General features: G+C 43.3%; 1 protein-coding gene across 1 annotated transcript in view; it reads left to right on the top strand.

Moving 5' to 3' along the window:
* Positions 1-8,422: 8,422 nt before the first annotated feature.
* Positions 8,423-12,996, top strand: part of Plcl1 (phospholipase C like 1 (inactive)) — a 317,598-nt gene continuing 313,024 nt past the window's right edge. The window contains exon 1 of the mRNA XM_055617026.1: positions 8,423-8,904. Within this exon, the coding sequence (XP_055473001.1) occupies positions 8,662-8,904 (243 nt within the window). The 5' untranslated portion in view covers positions 8,423-8,661. The remainder of the gene's footprint in view (positions 8,905-12,996) is intronic.

Below are 12,996 nucleotides of genomic sequence, written 5' to 3'. Positions count from 1 at the left end.
CCCATGGCCTCTACTTCAGTTCCTGTGTCCAGGTTCTTGCTTGAGCTCCTGCCCTGATTTCTCTTCGTGATGGACTGTTATTGGTACATGTGAGCAGAAACAAACCCCTTCCTCACCAAGTTGCTTTTGGTCATGATGTCCCTCACAGCAATAGAAAGTGACCTAAGACAAGCATATGCCACCATAGCTAGTCTAAGAACATATTCACCAGAACTGTCACTGATACATGATGCATTCCAACAATGGTTAAGCACTTCCTCAATTCTGGGTTATTTTAATTTATACAATATAATTTAAAAATTAATTTGACTGGGCTCATGAGCCAGGCAAAGAGTTGGAGTTGTCAATCTCTCTGTTTTTTGGAACCCCAAATTTATCTCAAAATATGCTCCACCTACATTCCCTAACACACACACACACACACACACACACACACACACACACATATGGCCAAGTGAGAATACTAGTAGACTTTTTTTTCTTTTTGAGACAGGGTCTCACTGTGGTATAGAACTCATTATATAATCCAGGTTGGCCTTAAGCTCACAGCAGTTCTCCTGACTCAGTTTTTCGAAAGTTCTGTGATCGCAGGCATGAGCCAACATACTCTTCTAGGATCTTCATATTGAGCACAGAAAATATCTCAATTTACTTCTTCATATATTTAGATGAATGTAAATGTGAACCCTAATATTTTCTTCCCATAACTTTGGGAGACAATTGCTAAAGTTTAAGTGTTTGAGAAAAATTCACTGAATTTCCAGTGTGTGTCCACTAAGTTTACACTGTAAAAGCAAATAAGACCCAAATCTCATTCTAGAGTAGAGGCAGATTCACACAGTGGGATGGATCAATAGAGTATGACAAATGTAAAAGGTATTAATTAAGGGTAAAGGGTAATGGTATTTCATGCAACCAAGACATGAAAGCATGAGATTACATTCTGTGAGCTCCCAAGAGCCTGATGGTTCTAGGATGTAGGACCTGGAGCATAAAGGAAGAGAAGTGGAGGAGCCAGATAGGAAGCTGGAGCTGTAGACAGTAGCCATGGCCATGTGCACTAAAGCAGCTGGCACTGAAAGGCCAATGAAGTACACACTGGAGAAAGTAGGCATACTCTGGGCTCATTGCTCTAGCTACAGTGTGGAAGGAGGAGATGGGGGTCACTGTAATCAAATTAATTGGTATTAGATGAGACTCTGAACTGGTAATCTAGATCAAAGTAAAGAATGCATAAGAATTTACTGTATGATGAGAAAGATAATTCTTTTTTCTTTTCATTAGTTTAATCACTCTACAGCCTGGCCACAGCCACCTCCCTCCTCTTCTCCCAGTCCCACCCTCACCTCCTCCCTCAGTTCTCCCTCCCCCTTTTCCTCAGAGGAGGGGAGATCCCTCATGGGAAGAAAGATAATTCTTTTAGGCAAGAAAATTCATACAAACTTAAAAGCTCTTTTATACACACATATAAATTAAATTTTAATATAAAACATAATCTCTATAATAATATAAATATAGGAAGAACAACTATTTACATATTTATAAAACTATATAATAAAGTTTTTATTAAGAAAATTAACATTGTATACCAAAGTTAACAGACATAAAGTGTATGCCTCTCAATGAACTTTATAGTTATAATAAGCATTCTGAAACAGTGGAGCTTCACATTGGATCTTACATTTTCACTAGTGAACACATTTTTATGCACTTTTCCACTACCAATAACAAAATAGTATAAAAACATTTATAAAACTTAAAAATTCAAAACCTTGCAAGACAAAACAGAAATAATACCTACAATCTAGAAATAGAAAAGTTCTTTTCCTTCCCCTGCCATGATGGAGACCAAACCCAGGATTGTAAGCAAGATGGACACTGAGTCAAATCTTCAGCTGAAAAGTAGTTTTTAACCAATACTGAAGACTCAAAAGCTGTAAGAGAGGAGATCTATGTGGTTATAGGAAAATAATTACAGACAAATATGGATGCTACAACAAAGCTGTCATCTGCAGTGTGTTGGCTGGGACGTCTGGGAAGCATATAGAGTTAGGCACGAACAGATGTAGGGATGAAAAGGAACACAAGCAGCTGTCAGCTCGGCTATGATTCGACTCAACAGTCCAGGCTCTGGAACAGTGACGCTGGAGAAATGTGATGGTGGGCATGCTAGCACCCCCGTCTGGAGGTGATTGGTGAAGAGAAGCGCATGCCCTCAGCTACCAGTGCGCCTCTCACCCCTTGGCCATCGACTGCCCCGAGAAGACTGTGATGCCAGTGTAAAAGCTGAGGTGGACCCTACGAAAGTGAACAGTTGAAGGCTGTCGGAGAATCATGCCCTCAATGGCTGGGATCTCTATTGAAGCAGTTCAGTATTTGCCATAGAACTCTTACAGACGACAAAAAGACATTTGGTCTGATAGAAAACTGGATATTGTGTGTATGTGCGTGTACTGGTTCCTGTACAAGACCAAGACCAAACGCAAGAAGCATTGAATCTTTAATGCTTAACATTGGATACCCAAATTAACCAGACACGAAGTGTATCCATGTACCCGCAGCTATCCAGTCAGTTCTTGAAATACCGTTTTGGTTAGGGTAAAGTTGGAAGAATAAACTCCTCGATCTCATTGTATGAAATATGACATTGTACAATGTTTGTCCTTATCACGCTGCCTCACAGGGTAAATTCGGGTTCTTCACTGCCACTTAATGTTTGAGGGGTTTCCTGGAACATACCTTTTAATTTCTCACAAACAATTGTGATGCTATCCGAACTGTTTAACCAGCACGATTTATTTAGAACAGAGAATGGCACAAGTCCTAAGTGTGGTTCAACATCTGTTGTTACTGTGCCGCAGGCTAAGGGTAGAGGCGGTGTGTATCCATGGTGACCCGCATGACTCAGTGGGAGTGGGAGCTTCAGGATTCTCATGGGGACTAATGATGGAGCAAATGCTGGCCATCAAGCTTCATCAGACAGTTGGCCTCAGAGGATTTTTTTCTTAAAGAAAGGACTAAAAAAAAAAAAAAAAAAAAAAAAAAAAAAAAAAAGGAATTCATTTTTTGAAGCAGACAGACATATTGTGATTGACAAAGGTGCCATATACTGGACAACTTAGAACAAAAGATGTTTTACTGAAGAAACCATTCTTTAGGGCTGCAAAGATGGCTTCTCAGGTAAAGGTGCTTGCTGTTAGTCCTTGAGTTTGAGCCCCCGTAGCCCATATGGTAGAAAGAGGAAGATGTCGTTTGACACTACACTAGGGTCCTTGTATACACACGAATAAAAAGAATCTACACCGAAACCATACTTTACTACTGCTTTATCTTTTAACTAAAATCTTCATATCAGTTTTATTTGTTTATGCTTGTTCCTCACAAAAGACTTAAGGTGAATGTGTCAATGAGATTCATGAGGCAGGTATGAGAGTAATTTATCAAGACCCAAGGATAAGAATGGTTGGAGAAATAAATGATTATATCATCTTCTAGCCTATGAAGCTAAAAGGCATGTAAACTCCACATCTTGACAAAGTTGGAGGAGTCCTCCCCCACAATGTGCATAGTTGGGGTGTGTACCTGGGATGGGGAGAAGGGAAACCACTGTTTATTTGTTCTTGCACTGAAAGCATCCGACATCAGATTTATGTTTGGTTTGAAGAGTTTTATAATAATTGTAACCTTAGGGAAGATGCCAGTTGTCAACTAAAGCAAGTCCTCACGGGCCTTATTGACACAGTTCAATCGTATTTTTCAGAAATGCCTCTGTGGCTTCTGCGTCAGCAGGAACATAGCCATGGCATGAGCTTGCACTCTGGGATCCATGTCAAAGTAAGCCTATACTTAGAAAATGAGCCAGCACCGCCTGTCTGTTTTTAAAAGACATTTGCTCTGCATGTACAGATGGTTCCCAGATGGCTGGCCTAGGGCTCCTGATAGTGTATCTTAGCCTTAGAGTCTATATGAGGCCTGGCATTCTGCGGTATGAGGATTTCTCCACATCGGAGACAAGTAGCAGTTGTCAGACATCGAAGAACATTGGCTGCAGTTAAATGTATTTTGAACTTAATATTTTCAGTCCTTTAAAGATTTATTAAACTGGAATATTAAATCCACTATAAACAACTTATAACTTATTATTCTTGTAGGGCTTATCTTGGAATGGGCTTGCATACTTTGGGAAAACGGTAGTTGATTTTTTAATTTTTATTACCAAAATCTCCTTTAATTTTTTTTATATAAGCAACAATGTGTCTTACAGAAAATTTCAAAAATAAAAAATCCCCAAACAATCTTTAAGTTTTGCTTATGTTTTCTTTACTGTGTATTTATTCTTTCATCATAATCACACTACACAGTTTGTTTTCTCATCCCAGTAAATCACAATGATTATGGTATATATTGGAAGGACTCAGCTGAGTGGTTGTAACACAACTGAGAGTACTGTATTCTTCCTGGATCATATTCAGTGGAGTTTACCAAGAAAACGTTGAAGGCCCGCCACACTGAAGTATTATAAACAGGTGGATGAGAGAATACACTTCCTAACACCAGTCATTTAGTTATGTTGATAACAGACCAATTTATCTCAATCAGCTTTCAAACACTGTATTAAGTAACTGAGATAATCTCCATGTAGAGTAAAGGTTATTTTGGCTCACAGTCTTGGAGATTTTAGCCTGTGACTTAATGACCTTGTTGCTTTGGGCCTAAGCATGGAATGCACAATAGAGTGAGGTGTCAAATGCGTGGCAGAGTGAGGTGTGCGGTGCTTGGAAAAGTATGCTGCCCGAAGGCAATTCTCCTCTCTGGCTACTTTGAGGACTTTGAGAAGGGGCATATCTAGTTAAGCGAGCAACTATAATCACATTCTTACCCTCACATTAAAAATCCCCTTGCCAAATTATTTTCACCCACAGTTTTTGCCTCTTTCTTTTGAGTCATGTCGACAATTGCTGGATTGTTAGACTGGAAGATCAGTATGATCCTGGGGTGTCCTGTTTGTGAAGATATTTAATTGTGTGGTCTGTTATGCTGATCCCTATTTCTCTCTCTGAAACAGGGTGAAATTTATATGTGAAATCAAGCTTTGCCAACTTTAGTCATTAGTGTATCTCTAATTCCCATAACTGCCTGGCATACAGCAAGTGTTCCAAAGATATTCATGGAAAGATTTCTGTATTGTTTCGATTAGACAAAACAATCACTTTGGTTAAAAAAGGAATGACCCTAGCACTTCCCAACAATAGAATTTCTAATACTCAAGGATCTTAGGATGCTTGAGAATCAAAACCAAAGATCAGAGTAAGCAGTTGGCAAAGAAAGCTGAGAACTGGTGAGTTGGATTAACTAGAAATCTGAGGCTCAGCTGGATGACAACTAGACAGACCCCCCCATCAGGTCTAATCAGCTTGAAAACACGCAGCCAATACCTAGCCATCGGCTAGGTCAGCTTGAATCTGCTCATCCTGGGAAGTCACTTCAGAACTCTGGACCTAAGAAGCCAGTGAGAAAATCGAGACTTGATTGCTGAGAAGTTATGGGGGGTGGGAGGGGAGAGTTATTTTGATAGCTACTTCCCATGTTCCACAAAACCCTCTATAAAGAATTCTAAACCCACTTTACAGAAAAGGAAACTAAGAATCGAAAGTTTCAAGTAGAGGCCTGTAAGGTGGGTTAGTGGATGAAGGCACTTAAATCCTGGCGACTTGATTCCAGTTCCTGGACCCCACATGGTGGAAGGGGAGAACCAACGGCCTCAGTTATCCTATAACCTCCACATGCACCCACGGTGTGCGCGCACGCACACACACACACACACACACACACACACACACACACATCAAAATAAATAAATTAAATCTCAGCTCAACTGCTGAAAGCTACACCCAGCTAAAAGGCAAGGGAATCAGTTATGTCTAGATGGTAATTTCAAATGCTGCACTCTTCCTGCTACATGTATTTCTCATAATATTCAAGTCCCATCCAGTCATGGCTGTCCTGGACACTGAAAAATCAATCCTGCACACCCATCACCCATTCATGTTAATTGTACCAGTGTCAGCTTCATTTCTCCTAGAGTTTGGATCTTGACTGTCTCTCGAACTCCATGTAGTATAGCCTGCAGCTTTGCTCTCTTGGAAGGTGGTAGAATCTTAACAGTTGGGACCTAATGGGATGATAACACTCCAACATTCTCAAGGCTGAGTGAGGTAGACAGCTTCCATGAAGAGATGCTCAAAGTCTTAGCCGTACCTATGCATTTGTGTTCACAAAAGGCACAAGTGAAGACTGCTACGGAAAGGAAGATAGGTTAGCCCAACTGGATATTCTTGAAACATAAAACATTATGCAAACCATATGCTGTACTTCCTGGCTTTTCTTTATTTGAAAGTCACTGACTTTTACTGTTAGATGATGCTAATTTTAATACCTTAATATGGATGTAAAGACACACAAACCTGTAGGATAGGAAATGCTGGTAAATAATACTCCTATCAGAAGATGGTGAGTGGGATAACTGCAGCTTTACCATCTTCAAAGGACAACTCACAAGTGGAAATTTTATTAAAGTAACAGAAACCGGAAGTCCTGATATCTGTAAAAGACAAAAGTTAGATGAAGCAGTCATTGACTATCAGAAAAACAATAGCCTAAAACCGGTTACATTTCTGAGGATAAAAATAAAAGCGTTTTCTATGTAACACCATTGTAAACTAGCACTTGCTATTTTGAATGCAGTTCTCATCATCTCACTAGAGGGTGGTGTTGCTTCTAAAACCAGAGCTCCCTGCCCGTCCATAGGACATTCATTTCTGGGTTGCATTTATATTTAAAGAAAAGGTAAAGCCAAGTCTTGCCAGTTTTCCCTAAGAGATGGTAAATGTCAACTATGAATCCTCCCAAGAGCCCCATCCAGTTCTGGCTGGCTGTAGGCTCAGGGGAGCTAGCTAAAGAAGTGAGGAGACCCAGGGAAGCGGATCTCATTTCAGTGTTTGCACTACCCAGTCGGTAGACCGGGCTCCCTGGCTCTCACTTCATCTGTTGAATGAAAGAGCTGTCCTGGATGACCCTCAAGACCCCACTGCCTCCTTAAAGTGCTAGGATTCTAATAAAATTCTGGCTCTGCTGAAGAATTTCTCGGTGCTTTTTGGCCACGCTAAGGAAGATGTAAAATCTTGAATTATGAAATTATTAGTAATTGAAAAGCGTTTTTGCTCTCAGTGGTGTTTAATGCAGACCTCGATGCTGCAAATCTTTTAAATGAAAAATGCCATCTTCCAACTGTCCGGGGACCTGAGAGCCGTCGTCTGCATTTGCCCATGGTGTGGTTAATTCTATTGAATCCACGCGAAGATCTCTCTTCTTGGTTACTACCTTGGTGAAAGGAGCAAAATGGATTTACTTAGACTTGCATGTAGAAAGGAGGCTGAATCCTTGTCAGGAACATTTTACGGCAGAGGCTAAACCTGCCAATCGGTAGAGGTTAAACCTGCCAATAACTGTGTAGTTATGTGACTTTCATCATCTGTGTTCTGTTAGTCGTCGCCGTTCCCAGGGTTTGCGTTAGTCCGTTTTCTCATCCCCTAACCCCCTTCATCCAACTCCTTGTCGTATTTCCTTAGATTGCAGAGTGAAGGGAGAACCCACTGGTAGAACCTGAAACAGACTGTGGAACTCCGGGGTCGCAGCGCGTGGACTTGACTTCTAAGGATTGGCAGGAGAGCCTGTGATTAACCACTGGCCGTGCCAAGTGTCACCACCGCACCAAATGCTCTGGCATTCTCACTCAACACCCTCTTTCTCCCAGATCTGCTGTTTCTTCGGGTGTTTTCTCCGGCTCCTCCCCGCCCCCGCAGCCCCCACCCCCCCTTCCTGGTGCACCTTCGAGCTGCCCGCGCGTTTCCAAACTTCCTAAAATGTACTCCAAGCGCCTGCGGGTGAGCACACCGGCGCGCGCACCCTCGCCTAGTACCCGGGCCGGGCCCGGCGGGCGGGCGGCAGACGAGCTCCGAACACATTCCATTCTTCGCGCTCGGGCACACCCCTCGGCAGTGGGGATTGGTCGGGCCGAACCCCCCCGGCGAGCCTCGGCTCCTGAGAGGCCCAGACGCCTGCCAATCCCCACGGGCTGTCAAAACAAGTCTTCCCTCCCTGTCACAGGCCAGCGGAGTGGAGGCCGCCGCCGCCACACTTCCTGGGGCCACCGCGCCGCGGTCGGCGGGCAGGTGGCGGTTGGCCCGTCCGCAGTCTCCGCTCCGGCCACGCGCGTCCCGGCTCGGGAGGCCGCTGGCCCGGCGCCCGCTTGCCTTTTGTCTGCGCGGCGGAGCGGGCGTTCGCATCACATCTCCGGTGCCTCCCGCTGCTTTTTTTTTTTTTTTTTCCTCCTGCCTCTCCCTCCCGCTCCTCGCATCTTCTCCCCGCCCCCGCCGCCGGCCCGCGCCGGCCCGCTGACCTCCTGGACCACAGCCCGAGGACGCCTCCGAGCGAGCGATGTCTCCTCTCCACAAAGTTGCGGCCGCCGCTGCAGCCGCCGTCGGGCGCTGAAACAAAGTCGAGCGGGGCTGCCTCCCCGGTGCCCGAGCGCACCCGTGCCCAGGGGCTGGACACCGCGGTCGGTCGAGCTGTCTCGCCGGGAGCCCGGAACGTGCTTTGGCCATGGCTGAGGGCGCGGCTGGCAGGGAGGGTCCGGCGCCTCTTGACGCTGCCGCGGGCGAGGACGACCCCCGAGCCGGCGCCGACGCTGCCTCCGGGGACGCTGCCCCCGCGGCCTCGGGTGGCCGGATGAGGGACCGTCGCAGCGGGGTCGCGCTGCCGGGCCCTGCAGGGGTCCCCGCGGACGGCGAGGCCGGTCTCCTGGAGGCTGCGCGAGCGACCCCCCGGCGCAGCAGCATCATCAAGGTAAGCGGAGCCGCAGCAGCCCAGAGCGTGGATGTGGGTGACGGGGAGGTAGGGGACCCTGGCAGGATGTTCTTTGCCTCAGGCGTCGCAGGCTGGGCATTGTTTTCTCCCACCTTCTTCAGTGCCAGACCTTCCTGCCTAGTCCGGAGGTTCCCAGACTCAGCTCTCGGCCTTGAGAAGAAGTGACTTCCCCTCTGACAGCGGAGGAAAAGTTCCTTTCTGCGCTCTGCGCTCTGCGGTTTGGTGGATGCTTTCCCTCATTTTCCCTGCAAGCCTCACTAACCGGTGGATGGGAGGAGGAAGGGAGGACTTGGGATAAACGCAGACCTGCGGGCTGGCTGTGCGTCCTCCAGCGGAGGGCTAGCTTTTCCCGAACAGCAAAGGGAAAGCACAGCTTACTTGTAAGCGTGTGTGGAAAAAAATCTCCCCCAGATACAAACGGTCCCGAAATGCTGAAATGCCTGAACTTTGCAGATAGTCAGGCAGAGTTTGCAGCCGACGCTGCCGCATAGAAAGGATGAAGGAATTGCTCAGGGGCTTCGTGCTGCAGAAAACACACATCCGGGAAAACGTTCCCAGACTCCCCTACCACCCCCCCAGAGGATTTGCCTTTATCCATCTGCCAAGGAATTGTAAACCTTTCTTCACCCCTATTTATTTATTTCTGTCTTCCACTTTGAACTTGTTTCCTCTGTTTGAAAGTTCATCTTTTGGGTGCGTGACTTTGGAGGTTTTTTTTGTTTTTGTTTTTAGGTAAGAGCCCTGACATTGGCTCTGGAATAGGGGCCTCTTAGCACAAATCCATGTGACCACTACGTGCGTGTGAGTTAAGGTTGATCTTGGTAGATAGTCAGTGTGAATACACACTCACGTGTGGATTCACAACACACCACAGCCGACAGTGAGAGAAGGTCGTGGAGTCACCTACTATTCAACCTGACTCACTGGGAAAGCTCGTCGCCTAGAAAGCTTGCTTAGGTTTAAACCTAGCAACCACTGTGTAAGATGCACCTTCCCCCAAGCTACCAGCGCCAGTGTTTGTGCCCACACTCACTTATCTCCAAGCCCTACGCTTTCCCCCCAACAGGGACACATGGGAATTTAAAAGCGACAGGGAGATTTCTATGTTAAAAGTGGATGGTAACTTTAAATAACCCGTAGTAGTTTGTTTATTTGTATTTTCTTTTCTATAATGTGCAAAGAGAATTATATTCTGGATGTGAACTGGATAAAAGAGAAGTGGCCCCCTTTTAACCCTGCAAGTCAGAAATCGTATTCTCTTGAAGCTTAATAGTATGACAACTATGAAACAGGTACATTTAGATTACAATATATTGAGTCTACTTTCGGACTGTGTGCATGAAAATAGGCATTGTAGGGTGGTTTAAGGCGTATGACTATAAAAGCAGTGGTTATTTACAATGTTGTCTCGAGGTGAAAGGACCATACCAATTCTTGCAGCAGGTTTACCTTTCTGAAATTGCGGTTTGCTGCCAGGTGTTCTACCACAGCTTTGAAATCCAAGGGTTGTGGTCACGCAAGCTTGGGACTCAGCACTCGAGAAGCTGACGCAGGAGGATCTTCATTTCGAATGTAGCCTCCTGTACATGGTTATACCTGGTCTCAAAATGAACGAGCCCCACCCCCATTATCTGAATGGCGTGTGGTGTGGTGTTTAGTCACCTAAGGGTCATTGACTAGTAAGAGTGCCTCTCTTGCTTTGACATTTGTTTTTGTGACAAAGGGAAGACAGGAGAGTATTACATTTTCTCTTTAAAGGAAAAATCAAATAAACACTTAACAAACGGTATTTAAAATTAAAGATACTGCAAAATTAGATGGGCTATTTTAAATCAGGTTTATTTGAAGAATGTACATATGATTTGAAACAATTAAATCTTGCAAAGGAGTGTGAAAGTAGGACTTTTTGCTACTCCGTATTCCCACTTACACAGTCTGTCCTACAGTCATTTATATTTTCTTATTTACAGTTTCCAAAATAATCCATGCATTTGCAGGCATATGTATTTATGACTGTGTATCGTGACTTACCGTTGAGGTTGTTAACATGTACAATGAAATCTGGCTAATGTTTTATTGGCTTCACACCTTCAAATTTGTGTCAAACATTTGATGACTAGAGGATTGACTACGGTCACTGTGATGACCTTATGCTCCAAAGATGGACAGATAACAGGTGGGCGGCAGTTGCTGGGATTTGCCCCCAGAGGCCTTCCTTTCCTTCTACTCAGGGATGAGAGGCAGGTGGGCTCTCTTCTATTTTTTATTGAGATCAGTAACATTTTTATTACATCTTGAATCTTCTGTCCCATGGCCTGGTTGCTTTAATGTGGTAAAGATGAGGATTTCTAAAAAGGTACAGACCGTGTGTATTAGTCACTTTTTGTATTCTAATTAGTACATCATAGGAGGAGAGATTTATTTTGGCTCATGGATTCAGAGATTTCAGTCCACCATCACTGGCTGTGTTTTAGGCCTGTCTTGAGGCAGTACACAGTAGCAGAAGGGCATACCAGAGGATAGCAGCAGAGAAGAGACTGAGGACAAAGCTTACATTTCAATGGCATGTTCCTTTTACTCCAGTGATTTGCTTCCTGCAATTGGGCCTCAGCTCCTATTTCTCACTATAATCACATCACAATAATCACATCAAATTATGACCTCATGATGGATCAATCTACTAATTAGGTCTCAGCCCTTATGATCCAATTATATTCTCAAAGTGCCACCTCTGAACATTGCACTGAGAATCAAACTTTTAATACATGAGTTTTTTGGGAGGTGGGTAGGGGGATATTTCATATTCAACCAAAAATACATGTAAGAAATGCATAAATACATATTCTATATTGAGCTTGAGGCCAGCGTGGTCTACAGAGCTAATTCCAGGGCTACATAGAAAAACCCTTATAATGTAATTAATTCTGTAAATATTAATGAATGCTGTTATTAATACAGTGACAGTTATTCTTTAACCTCTGTTTCTTTTAGATTGTGTTTAGATTCATCACAACCTTTAGAGCTCTACAGCTAGGCAGATAGATAATCAATTCTCTAAGCTGTCCTGTACTTTTCCCTGTCAAAAAACCCCATGACACTTGTATCTTTTTCATTTGGGCTGCTTCAACAAGAGTTGACATTTCTGACCATACCTGTGGGCCAAAGAAAGGTGGTGATTTGTCAAACATTAAAATCTTTTCAGACTGATTTAGATTCTTGGTTTTAATTATTTTAATGTGAATTCTCTATTAGCATGAATATTGGATCAGAAAAATGCATTCCTCTGTCCTACCAGAAAACAGACTTCCTTGTATATTAATTAAAAGAATATTTTCAGTTAATTTGCCCTTCCTAATTTGAAAACATGTGTATAGCTGAGAAAACAATTTCCTTCTGAGCTGATGGAAACAATTACACTGCTTATCTGTGCCCATCTTCACCAACCCTTTCTAATGTCATTGTGATTTTCTCCCTTACACTCTCAGGCTTAGATTTTTAAAAAATATATTATAAGAATTTAGCTAGATTTCCTGTAATCCATTTACTTCTTTTTCCTACATGATTATTTTCTACAGAATTGCCATTGATAAATGTGTCATGTTTTGCTAAGTATATTTAATAGACCATATTATTCATTGAGTCCATCTTAGTTTTTTTTCTTGATATGTGATTTAAGCTGAAAAGCTAGGAAAATGGTAACAGTTAAGTAATATCTAATATTATTGTACTACTTAGTTTTTAATTATATTTCTAATAAATTAGACTGCTTGTCTAGTATTTGATGTCAATATCTAATATTTAAAATATTAATCATTTTAAGTTGTAGCTAATAGTACTATAACTATAATGTTGTAGAAATAAGAAACAGAAACAGTGTAGCTTATTGTTTGCATTAGGTAGTGGAGCTGACATGCACAAATATTTTGAAAGTGGTTCATTTTGTTCCTAGTGCACATGACGTGTTGATAGATTCTACGCTTGTCTGTTTTCTTTTGATTCCAACGAGGTATATCTAACCCAGGCAAGGAAGAGTAGACCCTGTCACATCCATCGAACTGCGTGGTATGTGGG

Source organism: Psammomys obesus, unplaced genomic scaffold (genome assembly GCF_907164565.1).
Source record: "Psammomys obesus unplaced genomic scaffold, mPsaObe1.curated_primary_1811, whole genome shotgun sequence".
Taxonomy (NCBI): Eukaryota; Metazoa; Chordata; class Mammalia; order Rodentia; family Muridae; genus Psammomys; species Psammomys obesus.
The sequence above is the reverse complement of the archived record's forward strand: the minus strand, read 5'-3'. Positions and strand labels throughout refer to the sequence as shown.